This window comes from Rousettus aegyptiacus, unplaced genomic scaffold, assembly GCF_014176215.1.
Source record: "Rousettus aegyptiacus isolate mRouAeg1 unplaced genomic scaffold, mRouAeg1.p scaffold_m13_p_4, whole genome shotgun sequence".
NCBI classification, from domain to species: domain Eukaryota; kingdom Metazoa; phylum Chordata; class Mammalia; order Chiroptera; family Pteropodidae; genus Rousettus; species Rousettus aegyptiacus.
Window position 1 is genome coordinate 153,312,904 of NW_023416307.1, and position 19,534 is coordinate 153,332,437.

The 19,534-nt window shown below is 56.5% G+C and overlaps 1 protein-coding gene across 2 annotated transcripts in view; it reads right to left on the minus strand.

The window, feature by feature from the left end:
- FYCO1 (FYVE and coiled-coil domain autophagy adaptor 1) overlaps positions 1 to 19,534 on the minus strand; it is a 69,207-nt gene that overhangs the window by 35,039 nt on the left and 14,634 nt on the right. For both annotated transcript variants that reach the window (XM_016141346.2, XM_016141347.2), the window contains exons 5-13: positions 16,277 to 16,383; positions 14,721 to 14,864; positions 12,065 to 12,155; positions 9,318 to 11,690; positions 8,238 to 8,330; positions 7,439 to 7,557; positions 5,663 to 5,830; positions 2,907 to 3,056; positions 2,178 to 2,389 (exon numbers count right to left, since the gene is read on the minus strand). In XM_016141346.2, coding sequence (XP_015996832.2) covers positions 2,178 to 2,389; positions 2,907 to 3,056; positions 5,663 to 5,830; positions 7,439 to 7,557; positions 8,238 to 8,330; positions 9,318 to 11,690; positions 12,065 to 12,155; positions 14,721 to 14,864; positions 16,277 to 16,383 — 3,457 coding nt within the window. The remainder of the gene's footprint in view (positions 1 to 2,177; positions 2,390 to 2,906; positions 3,057 to 5,662; positions 5,831 to 7,438; positions 7,558 to 8,237; positions 8,331 to 9,317; positions 11,691 to 12,064; positions 12,156 to 14,720; positions 14,865 to 16,276; positions 16,384 to 19,534) is intronic.

The following is a 19,534-nucleotide window of genomic DNA, read 5'->3' on the forward strand; positions in this document are numbered from 1 at the left end:
GCCACCACTGTGCTCTAACTAGGGGGGGCTGGCGTCCGCCTTCGCAGGCCCCCGTGCCAGTCACCCACCCAAAAGCACTCTCTTGCACGTGGCACAGAAAATGTGATTGCAGGTCTGAGGTGAAAGAGAGGAAGAAAGCAAGAGGAAAAGGCAGATGAGAGGGAGGGAGGGAGGAAAGAAGGCAAACAGATAGAGAGACAGGAAATGTCAAAAATCAAAACAAGTGAACTCGGCACGCCGGCACGGTGCCACTCCGTGCCACTGCTGGAACACCCGTCAGCGAGCCGGGACAAGGGGAAGATCCCCGGGCTGTTTAGCAAGACGACGGGTCCACATGGGCTACCAGTTCCTAGCTGGCCCTGTCCTGCCACATGGCTCCTGGGACAGGCCGTGCTTTAGAATGAATGTTCTTCCTCATATCTGGTCTGCATAAGGCGGGGCTTGAGGCATAGGCTGGAAAAGGGGACCAGGATTGGTTTCTTTCCATAGACCAGGCCACACTCCTGAACTTGCCTTCCGAGACCGGCAGAGGAAAGGGAAGAGAAAGAGGGCAGGGAAAAGGAGCACAAGGGGCTCAAAACGCTGTCCACCGAGAGAAATCCAAAAAGACCTGAGTAAATGGAGAGCTGTGCTATGTTCATGGCCTGGAAGACTCAACTATGTTAAGATGTCAATTCTCCTCACACCGATCTACAGAGTCAGCGCGATCCCCATCAAAATTTCACCAGAATGTTGAGTAGAAACTGACAAAATGATTCTAAAATTTATGTGAAAAAGCAAAGGGCCTTGATAAAGAACAAAACTCTACCCCATTTTAAAACTCATCATAAAGCTCTGATAACCCTACCTGCGGCATTATTGGTAGAAGGCGGCGCACACGCATAAACAGAACGGAAGACGGAGCCCAGATACGGACCCAAGTACGTGAGGGTGACTGACTTTCGACAAAGACGCAAAGACGATTCTCTAGGAAAGTTAATACTCTTAAGCTAACGGTATTAAAACAATGAGACAACCACACGCAAAAAACAAAGGTGACTCTCTCTACAAAGAGCTCACGCCACACACAAAAACAGACTCAAAATGGTTCAGAGACCTAAACATGCAGCCTAAACCTATAAAATTTGTAGAGAAAAGGAAGATCTCTGAGTCCTTGGGTTAAACATATATGACACTAAAAGAAAAGAAAAAATCTGATCCACAAGGAATAAAAACTGATAGGTTGGACTTCATCAGAATTATTAATATCTGCTCTACGAACACCATTTCTGCTCTTTGAAAGAAAATGAAGAGAGGCTATAGACTGGGGGGAAATATCTGTAAAATGCATATCTGTAAGTAAGTAATTTGTACCTAGAATACATGAAGAGCCCCAAAATTCAATAATTAAAAAAGGTTTTAATGAGAAGATTTTAAGATATACTGAAACTGTGTGACGTATGTGTCCCCAGCCGGGCGGCTCTTTGCAGCCAGTGTAAGTGGTGGGGTCTGCCGACCCTGATGAGTTAAAAGGGGAGCAAGCAGCACTTGTGAAGGCCGGCTGCCCGGGATCCGGGCAGAGGCCGAGGAAGAGTCCACACGGACCAGCCGCAGGAGGCCGTGAACCTGCGTGAAGATGGGACGCGCCTCTGCCCCTGCCGTCCCAGCTCTCCCTCCCCGACACCCACAGTCCTGGCCCAGAGGGCACGCTGGACCGGTCTGCGAGGCTGAGCCTGGAGCAGAAGCAGCAGGAGCCAAATCCCACTTCTTTTTACTGAGCTAGGTGAAAGGGCACAAAGGCGAACACATCCCCCCGGGCACTGAGGGGGAACGTGAGCCACGGGAGGAGCGGGAAGGCGGTGGCTGTCCCCTGGCCTGCTGGGAAAGAGGGGGGATGTCGGGCCGGGCTGTGGGAGACGCTCCATGGGCAGTGTGTGAGCTGAGAGCTACACAGAGCTCCTGCTAAACAACACTAAATCGTGTCGGGAGAGAGTTATTCCCTTTTCAATTCTCTTTCAAGCCTAATTACATCAAAAAGAAAGTCTCAGGTTGGTGGCATGATATTTTTAGCACTTCTGTAAAGTAAAGCCCAGGTTTGGGAAACGCTGAGCCACTCTTGTTATGGCGAACGAGCCACGATGGGGGCGCGAGGTGGGGGTGGCGCCCGAGAACACCGAGGGCGGCAGCGGGACCCTGACCTTGGCCTCCGGCGGCCGGGGGCCCAGCGTGGGCCGGCGACGGTGCGGGGCTGGGCTCCCCCGGGCTGGCGGCCGAGCTGGAGCTGGCGGGGGAGCCGGGGCCCTCGCCGAGCTTCTGGAGGCAGGCCCGGCAGCAGCGCTCCTTCCGGCCGCCGGGCTTTGCCGCGACGTGGCTGTTGCAGCAGTAGTAGCAGAACACGCGGCCGCACACCCTGGGGACCGGACGAGCACAGGCTGTGAGCACGGCGCACTCTGGCCCGGACGCCATCTGCCCGGCACCGCAACTGGGCTCTGTGCTGGGCTCTGGACACCGCGTGGCTCTCGTCCGCCCTGGCCCCACCCCCACTTGAGAGCTCAGCGGGAGGGCGTTTGAGGGGGACGAGGCATGTGGCCACGCCCGCCCTCCCTGACCCAGCACACGGGTGTGCACTCCACGCCTCGGCCCGTGCGGACGGTGCTCCCTCTGCCCCGGCACGGTCCGAGATTGACGTCGCCTCCCCTCCTTTGGGCCAGGGAGTGTCCTTGCTCTCTGGGTTCCCCCAGAGCCGCCTGGGCCCCCATGCCCCCCCCCCGGGTTCCAGTAACACCGCTTCCGGTCCCTGCGGGCTCGGCGGGCCCGGGGCTGCTGGTCTGTGAGCGCGCCCCAGCCCTGCGGGCCCCTCAGCCCCAGCCCAGCCCCGCGTCACTCTCCCCCTCCCCGGGGCCCCGGAGCCCCGCGCCGCCGTGGACCTGCAGTGGTGCCGCCGCACCGTCCAGCCGAACCCCCGCCTGCAGTCGGGGCAGTGGCTCGCCTCCGAGTCGCCGGGACCCCGCTCCTCCTCGCTGAGCCTCTGCTGGAACTCCAGGGCGTCTGACTTCTGCCAGAGGGCGTCCTTGTCCCTGTGACAGAGCCACATTCGAGGAGAAAAGAAAGAATCCATGAAAACAGCGGAATTATCCCCAATTCATTTCAAAAGACTGACTTCAAACCTGCCAAGACACAGAAGGAAAATCCACTTTTAACTTGGAAACACATCGGCCCTCGGGCTCCTCTGTCACCCACATCGGTCCCAGACTCAAGAGGACCCTCCGAAAATGCGGGCCCTTAACTGACGCCACGGTGGAGGAGGCGGCAGTCCGGCAGGTACAGCAGAGGCTCTGGCGACTGCCAAGGGTGCCAGCATGGACGAGGGGTCGCACGCTGCTCGGGCGTCTAAACGACAGTGCACAGGGCCACTGGGAGTTCGAGCGACGACGTGGCGTGACGACTGCATGAGAGTCTGTGTGCCGTGCGCCCGAGGACCACGACAGCACCGCCCCCCCGAACCCGACGTGCACTCGGGACCCCTTACGGTTTTACGGTTTATGGTTCAAGTAACGACCGATCATCGCAGAAAGATTTCCCAGCCTGGACTCGGACGGGACGTTAACTTTCCCTGCTCCCCCGAGGGATGGGGCGGTCGCTCCAGGAAGCGGGAGGCTTCCTAGTCTGGCGACGCCGACCACGGCCGTCTCACCGGGGTGCGTGCAGAGACTTCCTTACTGCTGCTGACGGTCATTTTCCAGGCTTGTGCCTCCTGACGTGGGGAGGTCTGACTCTCTCCTGGACGGGACCCCGGCCACTGTCCTGAGGGTTAATGTGGCCCAGCAGCACCTGTGCCCCGATGACCAACAGCAGAGCCACTCGAGCCCTGAGAGAGACCAGCTCCATCGCCAGCCAGGCTCCCACATCGACCCCAGACGACTTCCCCTAAAACCAAAGCCAGACGTGGAACTGACTGGCTTTTTAAGGACACCTGAACTTGTCGGAAAGCACGAAGATTCATTCTCCAGACCGGCACGTCTCACGGCCGGTCCAGCTTGTCCTTTTTGTCCCAGTAGGCCAGGCGCCCACACCCTGGGAATGTGGGATACTGTCGGCACCTGGGGCTTTTCATCATACACCTTGGGGCAATGACTGCACTCAGAGGTCACGAAGGCCCTGAGTTACAAGTGTGCAAATCGATGACACATGGGCAAAGTTTTTAAGCTTCCAATTAAGTTATAATTTAATATCACCACTTTGCAACCCCAAATACATGCACAGATCTAGGCACGGCTTATCCACGGCCGCTAACATGCAAAGGGAGGGCTGGTCGGGTTTTAAGTGGCTCCTGAAGGAAAGACCTGGAACTAGAAGCCGAGTCCATGACGCGTTCTGGCCGGAAGCTCGGACCCGAGCCTGGGCAAGGCTCTAGCGGAGCTGGGGTTTCAGCTCCGGCTCCCTGATGTCTGGACCTGCTCCCCGAAATTCTAATTTGGTTGTCTGGGGTGGGGGGCGGGGGCCTGGAGATGTTTTTAACTGAGGCCTCAGCGATTCCGACGTGCGGTCAGGGTTGAGAACTCGGCTCTGGTTCCTGCTATCGATTTGTAGGGAACACGCAAACTGCAAGGACACAGGAGATGACTCCGCGGGCCCCGGAAACCCCCGGGCGGAAGGCCCGGCCTCTCCACAAGTCAGCGGCAAAGGGGACGAGAGAGAGAGGCGGTGGGGAAACCCACAGGCTTAGAGAGATCTGAGGAACGTGCTTCTACGCGGTGCACCGATCTCTCTTAGATCCTGATGAGAAGAAACGATAAGGCGACTAGCTAGATGCTTGACAACGTCAGGAATACAGTCACCTTTTAAGTGTGGTAACGACGCTGTGGCTGTTTAAAACGGACAGTGCTTGTCTCGGAGAGATACAGCCTGGAACATTTGGGGACGATCTGCCACGTGGGACTTACCTGCTTCGGAGGAATCTGGGAGGTGGGGGAGGTGGGTGGGGCTCCGGATGGAATGAGATCACCCACGAACTGAGTAATGCCGAAGCTGGGAACACGCCAGAGGGAGGCATCGCTATTTGGTTTTCTGTTTATCTGACCATTTCCATAAGGAAAAGTTTAAAAATTTTTGAATGACTTGCCAATGTTTAAAAGTCATGACAATTTCGCATAAAAATTTAGATTTCCACCTTCTCTTAAGAAATACGGTGGCCCGGCAACTCTCGGCTCAGGGCGTGCGGCACCACCTGGCAGGAGGCAGGAGCATGCCGTGGCCCCCTGGCCCGGCGCACACACTCACAATAGCTGTCGCTCCCTGCACCAGAGTCTGGGCACCCTGGTCCCGGGGCCAGTGGCGAAGAGAAGGAGAAAAGGGCTCACGACAGAGGAGCAAGGGCAGGGGGACATTCTGTAAGATCCTGAGCATCACTTATGGTCACTCTTGTGACTAAGCACAGAGACTGAAGATAATCACGAAGCGACGTGAGGGCAAACCGGATGAGCGCCGGCAGCCAGCGCCAGCCTCGCGAGGCCGCCACGGGCCGCGCAGACGCCGCAGGGGTGCGGAGGCGCTCCACACAGACAGACCGCACCCAGACAGCGCCGGGGAGGCAGCGCTCCCACTTCTAAGAACAGCCGCACTTCTTTAAAGAAAAACCAAGCTCGGGGGGAAACCCCAGCCACCTGGGTGTCCCGACATTCACCTGAGCAGCTCTATCAGCCGTTCCTCCAGGTACTTCTTGGTTCTATTCAGGTCATCCAGGTCGGCAAGCATCTTCTGGTCATTCTTCTCCCGGTCTGTCACCTCCTGGCAGAGCTTACTGTAATACTCCTGGGTTTTGGTCGTAGCTTTTTCAAGCTCTCTCTGGGTCCTGGAGGAGGAGTGGTAAGCTTTCCTGCTGACTCACGACTTCCAGCTTCCCCTGTGCCCCAGGCTATCCCAAGCCTCTAATAAGGGGTCCCACTGCCCTCCAGCCTGGCCCCCTTCACAGGGAAGGAGCCCCTCGGCAGTACCTGCTCACACACAGTGTGCTCCCCTAACCATGTCGACTCCCTCACGAGCCCAACTCTCCACCCTCACCCCGCACATGCACCAAGTACAAGGGGCATTCTGGGACAGCAGGCTGACCTCAGGTCACCAGGGGCACCCAGGGTGAGTGAACTCTGTCCCACTGGTTCCTGGGCCAGGATTGGGGTTATGAGAGGAGATGGATGGGCGAGGCCTGTGAGCCACGAGGGGGGTGAGGGAATTAGCAAGAGATAAAAAGGAGTCAGGACAGAAAGAACAGAAGCATAGCTTCCTGGAGGCGACCACATGGAGGACCAGCCGTCCACGGGTCTCTGGGACTCTACGCATGGGGCACGGAGCTGAGCCCACAGCAGGCCCTCGACCTGCACTGCCAGGTGCTCCCGCTGACACCCCGAGGCCTAGGGAGTTGTGTGGGGCGCCGCGGGGTCTCGGTCTACAGCACAGGCGGCTGGCCGGCCCGCGCTCTTGCCCACCCCACTCTCAGCTTGGCTATCCTACAAGGCAGGGGTTCTCCAAGGATGCCCTAGAAACTCCCAAGGCCAGCAAGATGTTCATAAAAGCTCCAGTGAACAGAGGGCTCTGAAAAGACGAATTAATTTGTATTTAATGCAGCCTTTTCACATCCAGTATAATGCTGTCAGGAGGTTGGTTACTAGACACTGTCCACCAAAACGATCTTGTGGATGTACGCACAAACACACAGACACAGCTTAGTCACACAGTGAATTAACACAATCAAATCCGAGGCAGGTGGAGTATGCAACTTTGAGCAGCTAAAACAAAGGCTCTGAGAGGTCTCACAAATAACCACTGCTACAGCATTTAACAAAAAACAAACCCACTTAGAAAATTCTATTTAAACTGTCACGTGAGCGTGATCTGGCTAAACGCACCCAGAGCCCCTATAGGATTCGAACTCTGGAAGAGTCAGATGAAAAGAAATGCGCATCCAGTTCACCGAACGAATATCTGGCATGTCCTGGATTTCCCATGGAGCCTGGGCCCAGGCCTCAAAGGAGGGTGCAGGGGGACAGGCGGGGAGGGGGGGGGAGGGAGAAAGGTGAAAGCCGTGGCACGACTTGCTGTGCTGCCTTTGCGGGGGGCATACGCGAGATTCCACCCCGGCACGCCCTCCTCCTGCTCACCCTGTCTTCGTCGGGCTTCGGAGGACCAGCTTGGCCCCCTCGCTAGACGATGGGCTCAAGCTCGCAGCTCCAGGGGGTCCCCGAGCCTGAAGAGAGGCAGCTCGGCTGACGGCAAGAGGGCGACAGCACCATGCGCTCTCGAGAGGGCGCAGAGCCACGAGGGCTGCGGGAGCAGGCGCGGTCCCGGCCGCTCGCGCAGGGTGAGCCCGCGAGAACCCTGCGCCTAGCCTGCGCCTGTCATTTCCCAGGGAAGATGTGCACATGTGAACACTGGACGCGGGCTGCGGGGGGACCGTGTGGCTCACCTGTCCAAGCGTTCGCGCAGGGCGGCCTTCTCCTCGTCCTTCCTCAGCATGGCGGCCTGGCACTCTGCGAGGCGGCTGCTGGTGCGGCTCAGCTTCTCTCCCACGTCCGCCTGCGCAGCCTGCCAGGACACCGGGGGGTGGGGAGACACTCGGCTGCAGAAGGGTGTGCCAGGTGCCGCGGAGTCACCTGAACACTCTCCGCCTGGGCTGGCCGGGTTGCTGCTAACCGGGGGGCCGTTTGTTTTTAAATGCAAGAGGCAAGAACCTTTGTTCTATCGTTGTGGAGTGTGACAGTCCTATTTGTAATCGTGTTCCTCGAGCACTAATTGCGACCGGCTGTAGTGGTTGGGGGGGTAGCAGGTATGAGAACCTCCAGGGTGGGGACAGAGTTGGGGTGGCAGAGAGCAGGGCTCACTTAGAACAGTCACTGCCGTGAAGACGGGTTTCAGTGACACCCCTGCTCCCGCTCAGTCCCGAGTCGCTTATCGGACCCCGGCAGAGGTGACTAGGGACGGCGTGTTTCCTTTCCACAGGGCTGGGTGAAAAACACACATGGCAGCTTCGGCCCAGGGGTCCGGGGGGTAGAATGGGACTGTGATACAAACTCGGGGTGTCCATAGAAGTGAACTGATGACAGCCTCGGCTTGGGAACCGGAAGGCCTGTAGGGAGCCCCTCAATGGCACAGTGAAAACCAAAGCAGACCGCCTCTCCCTGACAGGCCCACACACTGGGACCGGACATGACCAGGGGGGCCAACCGCTGATCAAGGCTTCCAGCACGCCCCCGGCCCGGGCCTACCTCCAGCTTCCCCACAGCCTCCTGGGCGGCCTGCAGCCGCTGGCCTCGCTCCTCAAGCTGGCCCCTCAGGCTCCGGCACTCTTCAGTGGCCGTCTGCAGAGGACGAGAAAGGGATCATAGAAGCGAGGTCCCTGTTCTGAGACTCAGCAGCCGAATCCCCCAAGCCCGATATGCTCCATGGTTCGTTGCTAACAACATCATTTCGAGCTTCCTAAGAAGCTTAGCTTGGCCCCCGAACTCTGAGTTTCACTTCTGCAAGGGAAAAGCGGCCCGTGAGCACGGGGAGCGGCACGGGATGGGCTGCCGGGCCGGGGGCACATCTGTGGGAACGAGCCCGGCGGCTGCCGAGGCGCCGAGGGCCGGCCGCGGTCTGAGAGTGCGCAGGCCTGGACGCGGACGCACGGGCGACGGCCCTGGAGAGCGAAGCCCCGCGCCGCCCGCCCGCGTCCCGGCGCGTAGCCCTCTCCTTCGGGCGGCATCAGAGACACGCATAACCGCTGCTCTCGTGAGCTCGCGCGTCCCAAAGGCCTTGTGAAAACCCATCGAGTCAGTTCCCTACACCTGCACTTGGTGTCGGGCTGGTGCCTGAAGGGACAGAGAATCCGGGGACAGGACTCGAGGCAGCCAGGGACTGCTGGCGTTCTGCAGGGGGAGCTAGAGGCTACGGCAGGGGTCTCAAACTCAAGAGCTGGGCAAGTACAAAGACAGAGCAAGGAAAACACCAGAGAACGAGCGCCTCCTTTAAAGTGGGCAGCCCCCACCGAGCTCCTGCTGACTCCTGCCATGTGGGAATGGGGCACAGGCTTGAAGATCCCCCAAGATTTCAAAAGAAGCCCCCTCGTTGAATTTGTAAACATCCCGCTCTTTAAATGTTGCCTACTAATTTAAAAAATTCTGTGTGGACCAAAGTTGTGTCCCTAACGTGTTCCTGCGGGGAAGAGGATGCTGTGAGCTGTGACAGCAGAACGGGACCAGGCCCCCATGTGCCATACGGGTGAAAGTGCATCCCGTCTTCTCCCGAACCCATCAGGCCCTGCCGCAGGGGACAGCTGCAGCCCCGTAGTCCAGGCCCAGCACTACCTTAAGCTTGCTCTGGTAGTCCATGATCTCGGCGCTCAGCTGGAACTTGAGGGTGTCGAGCTCCTGCTGTGCAGACTCCTGGAGGCTCTGGGCCTGCTGCTCGGCCTGGACCAGCTGGGCCTGCAAGCCAGGCAGGGAGCTGGCTGCCTCCTCGGCCGCCTTCAGCTTCTCCTGCAAGCTGTCCCTCTCTCGCTGCAGCCCCGTCACCTGGCATTCCAGGCCCTCTCGCTCCCTCGAGGCCGCCTCTTTCGCATCCTGGAGCTCCCGGACGGTGCAGGCCAGCGCCCCCTCCATCCGCTCCTTCTCCGCGGTCAGTGCGCAGACCTGGATGCCGAGCTCGGCCGTGTCCGTGTTGGCCCGGTGCAGCTGCTCCTGCAGCTCGGCGTGTTCCAGCCGGGCTTCCTGGGAGCTGCATTTGGCCTGGGACAGCTCCTCCCGCAGGGCCTGGAGCTCCTCCATCCTCAGATGGGCCTCATCGGCCCTCTCCTCCCGCAGCGCCCCTTCCCGCTCCGAGCACTGCAGCAGCTCCTGGACGTGGGCCCTGTTGAGGGCTTCGCTCTGTTCCTTCAGCTGCTGCACAAGGGCCTTGTGCTCCTGAAGAGCTGCCTCGGCCACGTTCAGCTGGCTTTGCACCTTCTCCTGGTCACCCAGGGCTGCCTGCAGCTTGGCCCGGAGGTCCACCACCTCATCCTGCAGTCGCTGAGCCTCCCCGTGATGGACCTCCAGCTGTGCCTGAGACAAGGCCAGCTGGGCAGCGAGCTCATGGGACTCATTCTCGTGAGGTGGGCAGAGCCCCTGCTGGCCTTTTTCTGCTGTGAGGGTCTCGATCAGCTGCGCCTGCTGGCGGCACTGGCTCTCCAGAGCCCTGAGCTCCCCTTCCCGGGCCTCTGCCAGCTGCCGGCCCTGTTCCGCCTGCTCCCGCAGCTGCTGGCACTCGGCCTCCTTGCTCTGCAGGGCGGCCTCCTTCTCCGCCACGTGAGCCCTCATGGTCTCCTTGGCCTTCTTCACAGCCAGGAGGCTTGCCTCCATCTGCTCGCCCATGTGCCGGATGCTGGCCTGCTGGGACTCCAGGGAAGCCAGGGAGCCCTGGATGGCTGCCTCCCGCTGCTGCAATGCCTGGTAGTCAGCCTGCAGGGCCTGCAGCTTGCTCTCCAGCAGCTGGTTGCGCGCGGCCATGCTCTGCAGCTCTGCCTCCAGCTCCCTGTTGGCCTGCTGCAGCTCCTCCTCCTGGGCGCTCCTCTGCACCGCGGTATCGCCCCCGGGCCCCTCCTGCAGGCCTCTCTGCTCCTCTGGCTTCTCGGAGGCCCGCGGCAGGGCAGCGTCCACGGGGGCCGGAGCCCCGCTCTTCTCACCCGCCGCCGGCCCATCTGGGCCTGGCTGCCCTGCCAGCCGCTCCAGCCTCCCCAGCTTCTGGCTGAGGTGGTCTTTGTCCTGGATGAGCTGCTTCTTCTCCTCCTCCAGGTCGCTCACGTGCTGGCTCACCTGTACCAGCTGGGTCTCCAGGAGATGCAGCTGCCGCGCCAGGGACCTGGCCTCCTGCTCTAGCAGCAACTTCTCCTCACGCTGCTGCCGCTCCCCCTGCCTGGACTCCGCTAGCTCTTCCTCTAGGGAGCTCAAATGGGCCAGTGACTCCTGCAGCCGTCGCCGGAGCTGGGCTACTTCCTGCCCCTTCCCGAGCAGCTGCTCCTGGAGCGGGACTATCTCCCCGAGCAGGCGCTCCAGGCCGGCCCGGGCCTCCTCCTTCAGCTGCAGCTCCCTGGCCAGCTGCTCCAGCTGGGCGCTCTGCTGCCTACTAAGCTCCTGGACGTCCAGGGACGAGTCACTGCGGATGAGCTCTTGCTGCCCTTTCGTGTTCAGCGCTGCATCTGCCTTCTGCTCAGCTGTGCCCAGTGGACCTGGCACATTAGCTACGAGCTGGTTCTGCCTAACCAGTGAGTCCCGTGTGGCCTCGAGCTCCTGCGCCAGGGGCTGCAGCATGGCCTCCAGCTGCCGCAGGGCCGAGCGGTAATCGTCCTCCTTCTCCGCAGCGCCCAGCTCCAGGGTCTGCAGGCACTTCTGCAGCTCCTTCACGGTGTTCTGCGTGGCCTGGGTGACCTCCCACTGCTTCTGGAGCTCGGCCACCATGCGCGTGAGGCGGGCGTTGTCCTCGGCTGCGGCGCGGCCCCTGTCCTTCTCCATCTGCAGCTGCTCTCCCTGCGAGCTGACAGCTGCCCTCAGCTCCTGGTTCTCTCTGTCCAGCTGCTGCATTCGCTCCTGCAGCTGCTTCTCCCGCACCTCCAGCTGGTCCAGCTCCACCCGCATCTCGTCGAAGCCCTCCAGTGCCTCGTTGTTTAAGGGGCCGCTCAGGTCAAAGCTGGAGCCCATGTCCTGAGTCTGGGAAGGAAAAACAAAAAACAAGTGCCTTTGGAATTAAGCTGCATGGCCATTTGGAAAAGCTTACAGTTTAATGAGAAGAGAAGTGAAAACTCAGCAATTACATGACCCCAGGTGAGTTTCTCGAGCTAGTCAGGATTTGACGGCTGCTTTTAAAACACTGTTCAACAGCTTATAAAATAACTTCATTTTTAAAAGGCCTAAGTTTTATTTGGTTATAAAACCTGGACTCTAGGAAATAGCGGGTGTAACAGAGGGTTACTATTGCTGACTAGAACAACAGGTGTCTGAGGACATCACCCTGAGCTGCGCGGGGCAGGGACGCGCCCTGGTCGGCACCGTGGTGAAGAGATGCCCAGCCCTTCTGGCATTACCTGCAGGTAGCTGCTCACCAAGCTGCTCATGCTGGAGCTTCGGCTGGGGGGTTTCCACAGGTAAGCAGGAGAGCCGGTGGCCAGCGTCCTCCTGTGAGGCCACAAAACGGACACACCTGATACCTGCGTCAGAGCAGGACACGCGCGCACACCAAGGCCTCGGCCGTCACCAGGCAGGCGGGTGGTAGTGGGGGCCAATGCCCCCCCAGACAGAGGATGAGAAGGAAAACCCCACAGTTCCCACCGAAGAACACATTTACGTTGGTCTGCAGCAAAGGGACTCCGCTGCTGAAGTTAAGCATGATGGCTCTCCTCCTAGTGCCGAAAAAGAACTAAGTGAACGTGACACCTCCCCACTCGGGGTTTAAATTTTCCTTAACTTTTGGTGCTTGCTACAGTCTGTCCGCTAGTGGGGAACGAGTGGCAGTCGATCTGGTAAAGAAAGGTCACGCCGGGATTAGGGGCTCGTGGTCACCGCTGTGCAACGACACACATGTAACGTGGCTAAAGACCTGCTTCTGGCTCCGGTAACTGCGCTGGGCAGTGCAGATACGGAACATTCTTCTCACTGCAGAAAGGTCTATTTGACAGCCCTGAAACACACACACTTGTGTGATAATGCCCATTTAGGGGGAACGTTGCCAACTAAGTATTTTTTATTTCACCAGAAGCCTTCTCCATTTTAAAACCTGTTGGTCTCCACAACCCGGGAATCCACGCTGAAGACTGTCGCGTGTGTGCACACACGGAGACCCGGGGGCACGCTCCTGGCGGCCCGGTGACAGAAGTGGAGCCCGCCTAACTCTGTATCGCTAGGCAAACAGTTAAACTGCGGTTCCTTCGCACAACGAAACGCCCCACACCATGGGCGGGCAACCTCTTCTTATAAAGGACCAGATGTAAGTACCTTGGGCTTGCGAGCCTTATGATCTCTGTCACAATAGCTCGACTCCGCCACTGCGGCACGAACGCGGCCACAGATGGGCAAAGCGGCGTCACAAACCGCCCTGGGCGCCGTGGCTGCAACCCCTGCTCCGCACCTCTACAAGTCCATGCGCAAATACAGACAAAAACCTCAAAAACAATGTGGAGGGAACAAAGCAAGCTGCAAACGGATAGCTATCTCCTGATGCAACGTATGCAAAATAAAACTATACATTTAAGCTATTCATGGATACACACGTAGTAAAATCTTGCCTGAATTATCAATGGATGCCAAAACTAACAGGTGAGAGATTTATTAAAAGAAAAAGGACAATGACCTAATCTCGAAGTACCTTACTATAAGATAGATACGTATTAGTTACAATGAGAAAACTAGTCACTTTAGTAGAAATCTGCCGGACACTACCTTAGCCAAATTATCACGGTTAACCGAGCTCATGATGAAACAAATCAACGTGGTGTGTCTGAGGTATTTCTGCCAAAAATGCTTGACTTGAATCTAATAATGAGGAAACACTAGACAAACTCCCGAAAGGAATATTTTACAAAATAACCAACCCGTGCTTTTCAAAAATGTCTCTGCCATGAAAAACAAAGACTGAGAAACTGTTCCAAATGAAGGAGGGCTCTTCCCAAACAGCCACACGACAGTTAACTGCAACGTGTGCTCTTAGTTATGACGTTGAGATAATTCTTAATATTAATTCTTAATAGGGTCTGCGAGTTAGATAGTCGTACTGTATCAAAATTAGTTTCTTGATTGTAATAACTGTCCTGAGGTTCCAGAAGAGGACATCCTTGATTTTAGGAAACACACAATGAAGTGTATTGGAGGAAAGGGAATTAAGTCTGTGACTCACTCTCCGATGGCTTAGGAAATAAACCAACACGTACGTGTAAAGAATGATAAAATACTTGTGGTAATACATGGATAACGAGAATAGAGATGAAAGATAAATAAGTACTCTGCCCTAGTTCTGTAGCTTTTCGGTAATTCTAAAATAACTTCAAAACTAAAGTCTTAAAAAGGACAATATGAAGTAAAAACGAACATGGCAAATGCTGGCCATTAAATCTTGGTGGTCGGCAGATGGATATCATTATACACAATACTATTCTCGACACAGAAAATGTTTTGTAACACAGAATATGAAAATTAAAAATGTAAAACCCTTATTAACAAAATGTAAAAATAAAACAAAGACTATGGACTTGAGTTCGACTTAAGTCTGCTGCCCCCCACTGTGACGTGGGGCTCACCCCTTCACACCGGCCTGTCTCCTTAGCACCGCCCTCCTGGGGTGGTGGTGAGGATTCACTTGCATGGTGTGGCGAGCGCCACACGGGTGTAAGAAATGAAAACCAGCCATCCCTACACGGATGGGCTGTAGCTTTCAGCCCCTCTCTCACTGCCTGCAAGGCCTCCATTACACCCTAACTTCCTAAGGTGCTCCTCTCCCCTGTCATTAACACATTAAAAAGCCTTGGGTTCAGCACAAGCATCTCCATGACTCATACCACCTGGCCAATCAGGTCAGCTTAAGGCTGGAGCCTGAATGTTCTTGTGTCTGTAAATTTAGCAGGCATGAGAGTCGCAAAACTTTGTGTAATTTACTGAGCAAACAAAGATGCTTTGAGTAGACTGGAGGCAACCTTCAAAACTTCAAACATCCCTTTCCCGTCTTTTCAACCAAGCGATTCTTCAAAATACCTGGCAAACGTCGGCCACGCAGCATCCAGGTCATAGCCTCTCGACGCCAGGTCGAACTGAACGTCGGTCAGCTCGTAGAGCTGGCCCACGATGTCAGAGCTCAGTCTGGGCTTCAGAAAGGGGCTCCTCGCATAGTACCAGTCACTGCAGGGAGACACAGGACACCGATCACAGAACTGATACAGGCGAGGCAAGCCAGGCTTTGTGGATTCACGTGAGTCAAGCACCTCGGCACACGTGATTCGAAGGTTATTTTGTTCTAGATGTTCGGTGAAAACCGTCATGAACGGCGTGTCTTCCAATGTCTCTGTTCATGGACAACAGCCAGACAGCTCTTTAAACTGGTCGGTGTCGTCCTTTTAAATTCTTGCTACTTCCTGGGAAGGGAAACGGCCAGCACCCCACAGGGACGGGCTTTTGTGCCCCGGCGTTAACATTAATGCCACTACAGAAACTAGCCGTGAGTGAGTTCAATGTCCTGTACTGAGTTTTCAGAATGAACAGAAGGTGAGGTTTTCTTTCAGAAAAGGAAGTGTTCTTTGCCCTGCGGCTACCTTCTCTTGGCAAGTAATTGATTTAAGGTTCCTCATATCCTTTTGGGGAACGGATATGGTAGAAATAATAAATGAATAAATACCTAGTTCACTCTAGCGATTTCCCTCAAGAGCATGCTTACTTGAGTCACTTGTTCTTACGGTGAGAATCACACTGGGGCCAGGCGGTTGCCTGTGTCTGTGTGACTTGTGTAACCCGAGTTAGAAGTGGGGGAGGCAGTGCCACGCTGACCTGACCAAAATGAAATATTTTCCCCCAAGAGTTTTTTAAAAAACTTCAGACGTGATCTGAGTCACTGGAAGAATGCTCCCGAGGGAGAGGGGAGGCAGCGCTGGAAAAGGGGTGCCGGGCGACCCGGAGTCCACCTGATGGGTACCGACCTGCAGCCCCTCGCCTGGTGTCCTCCCCCAGCTTTGCGCTCCATCCCGCCTCTCCCCCTCCCCGCCCCCACCCTCCTCACCGCCAGCAGCGCCAAGGCTCCCAAACGGCCCCCACCAGCATCCCCAGGGAGCCCACACACTCCCAGCAGGTCCCGACTCTGTGTCTGGGGCGAGGCCCCAGGTCCCCTGGCGTTAAAAACCCCACGGGTGACTCTGCTCAGAGACTAAGGCTGTAGCCCACTGGTCCAGAGCGACAAGTGGGGTGTGTCCGTTCATCAGCGTCAGCGCCAAGGAAGGCCATGCCACCCACCAGGGAAAACTAAGATGAGACCCGGCCCCAAGCTCCTGCTTTACGACTCAGCACCGCTGGGGCCCAGAGAAAGGCGTTTGGCCGCTCTGAGCTTCACCTTCCTCACCTGTAATCACTCCGCGCTCCCTGCCCCACACACATCAAGGACCGCGGCAGGGAGAGGCGGGAGGGGCTGCCAGGTGTGGAGGGGCTTTGCGTGTGCCACGCTGTGACACAAACAGGCGATGCAGCTGCAGTCGTTGTTATTAAAGAGGGAGCTTCACTTCCCCTTTGAATGGAATGGAGGGCCACCCTGCACTTCATGTATTTACCTGGTCACTTTAGTATTCATGAAGCACTGCTGTAAGGTGTCGGCCAACCTCTGGTGCACCAAGGAGTAGCGAATAAATGCTCTTCCTTTCCCCAGCGAAGTTCGGAGCTGGAAAAGGTAAATTACACAGAAATGAAGGGCTGCTGGCCTAACTCTCAGAGACCTGGCCTCAAAGATGGCTTGCATAAAATGTCACCCAATTCTACCCTACATAGTGGCTTCACTCATGTCCCTTGAAGGACAGAAAACGTTCGATCAGGTCATCCCAGAGAGCGCGGCCTGCAGTGGGCGGACTTCCTGCAGGCCTCCACGCACGAAGAACCTGCAGACTCCAGCAAACAGGTCAAGAACAGCGTGCTCACAAGAGACTCTCGAGACTCTCCAGCACGTGCGGGTCCCACTACAGCGTCATTCTCCCTCCTCTGCGCCATCAGAATCTCAGGGTTTGGAGTCAAAACTGTGTGACTGAATTTGGAAGATCTGCAATAAAACCTGGAGGTAAATAAGGGGCTTCTCACCCCAGAAATGAACCTGAGCAAGACAAGCTCTGTTTGGCTGACGTCTGGGCTTGTTTCTGAGGTGCTGGGAGGAGAGGTGCGAGGGAAGAGGCCTCCAGGGCTTGTGGAAGGGGGGAGGATTCAAAACCTCTCCACTAACCACTCACGCCCGTTTCGTCGGGCTCTGGCCCTCACTGGGGCCAGAAAAGAAAGACCCACACCCTCCTCAGCCTTCAGAGGTGGATGTCCCACCTGCTGGGGGAGGGAAGAAGGGGGCGGCAGGTCTGGCCGCGAGCATCGCAACCCGCCACAGTACTGACAAACCACTGTGGCACTGGACCGGGACAGGAAGACACCGCGCACTCAAGCACTGCGCCTTAGCCGTGGTGTAAACATCCTGGCGCACGGGGCCTCCGAGCCCAGAGCGATGGCTGACTCAAGGAAATGATACCACAACACAGAGAAGTTTTAAAAAATATAAAGGTGTGAAACCTCATGAACTTCAGGGGTGTGGGACATTGTTCCCTCCGAGTTTTGCGGGTATGAGGCAAAATCGGGGTGCCTGGAAATGAAGGTGAGTGGCAGCCTGGCCTCTGGCTTTATCAAGCCCACTGTGGCGGGCCTGCAGTCGACTGTGATGGATGGCCAAGGGACAATCTGGACGACAGCCCCGTGTCCAAATACCTTTGCCCCTGATGAGTGAGGTGAGAACCAAGTGTTCAGTGCTGATAACTAGGGAACTCGGGTGGCCGAGGACAGCTGAGCCAGGCACTGGGAAGCGAAGAGTGTCGGCCACACAAACCCAGCCAGGCGGCCTCCCTGTCCCGAAGCTCCCAAGGGAGGGCTAGTTCTTCTTAGCGAAATGGCCATCATAACAGCATTTAGAACATTACATTTTTTAATGGAAAACATGTGAGTCTATATTTTTAAGTGAATTCATTAATATATATGTAAAAGGAGCTATTTATTTTAAGAGGTCTTTTTGAACCTCTCTGTGGAAGAGAACGACAGTTCCTTTGCACTGCCAGGGAAAGTACTGCACAACCTCTTTATTTTTTATTTTTTGAGATCATGGTTCCACTTTCATTACCTAATTCCTTAAACATTTTAGCATTGAATCGGAACTCTCACATGCACTATGCCGGGAAGGCCAGGAAATCCGCAGGGGACGCGAGAGCCGACTCTGCTTCCAGCCCGGCCGCTGTGCGGGGTGCCCGGCTGCACCCTGGTCCCCACGCCGCCCACAGTGCGGAAGTGCGCGCGGTCCGGGGAGAGGCCACTCTGAACCTTTGGAGGTGGCTGGCTAGAGCCTTGGATATTCAGCCCAAGTGGCTACCTCACCCTAAAGGGACCGGAGGGGCCCAGCAATGCTTCCTACTCGTTAACTTTTACCTTCTGGCTTGTTGGCCTGGATGGCACTTGATTGCTGACTGAAGTTACCCCAAGTAGCCAGCAGCCCATCCTGCCTAGTGGCATCCCAAGCCATTCCACTCAGTGGTGCCCCACAGAGCGGTCTTCAACGGGGATGAGATAACTGGACCCCGCGGGAAGCAGAGCCCATGCCGGCTGCCCAAAACCCAACGACGTTTGTGCAAGCGGGAAGTGCTTTTGCTTCTAGAAGTCAAGTTTCCCTGGCCTTGGAGTGACTAAAGGTTTGACTACGTTATGAGAAAAGAAGAGGAAACGAGCTAAAAAGTAGATGTGAGCATTTTACAACCCTGGGCCATGAGGAGTAAACTAAATTTACTTTGAGACTTCAGCTCTTCGAAGTCACAGAGTCAAAGGCTTTAGCTGCTCTGAAGGACGGAAGAAAGGCGTGACAACGAGAACACCTCCTAGGTTTGTGGAGCGGACGCGACAACGGGAACCCTCTCCGGTGACGACACGTTAAAGCGCTGCTCCACGTCCCGATCCTGACAGTTCCGGGAGGCGAGATCGCACGAGACCTGCGTGTGCTACGTGGACGTGAACGGTCTCCATGCCAGGGTCCGTCATTGCCTCAGAGGTCAGCGGGTGCAGCCGGGGGGAAATGCTCAGCCCTCAGTGTTGGTTTAGCTGTCGTTCTCTGTGAGAGGCAACCCACCCGGCTCCCGCTGGCATGGCCGGGCAGGAGTTATTCCCAGAGCACCTGACTCTGTGGCCCTGTGGGAGGCCAGCCCCGGAGCACGACTACTGACTTAGTGATTCCAATCTTACTGACGAGACACTGAAAAGAAAGGTGAAATGTACGAACGCTTTAGGCCTCCTGCCCTAAATCTAGGGGGTGACTTGCTCCCTGATGTACAAAGTTCTTTACTCTCAGATGGACTAGGCTTATGGCGGGAGGGGGAAGGAAAGGAGGGAGGGAGGGAGAGAAAGAGAGAGAGAGGAGAGGAGAGGCGGAGAGAGATTGAATAAATGAATGTGTGTTTGTTTTGTTCTGGAGTTTTCCACAACAGCAAAGCCATGGCATTCTGCTCTCGAGGGGCTCAGAACCCAACGAGGGAGGCTGCTTAGCATACCAGCATTTTAAGAAATGACTCTCAAGATCCCACATCACTCTTTTCATTTCAAATGCAAGTTTTCTGGGAAAACTGTACGGAAAACAGCTTGAAAAACTTTAAGAATCCTATCCTGAGTTACTACGGTGGAGGTGTCCAGTGCTGCACCCGTCCTGGGGGCGCCATGAGCAGACCACAGAGCGAAGGGCCCACCCTGCAGGTAATGTGCGCATGTGGTCTAGTGACAGAGCCAGGGCTCAGCCTTTGCTCGGCCGGGTTAGC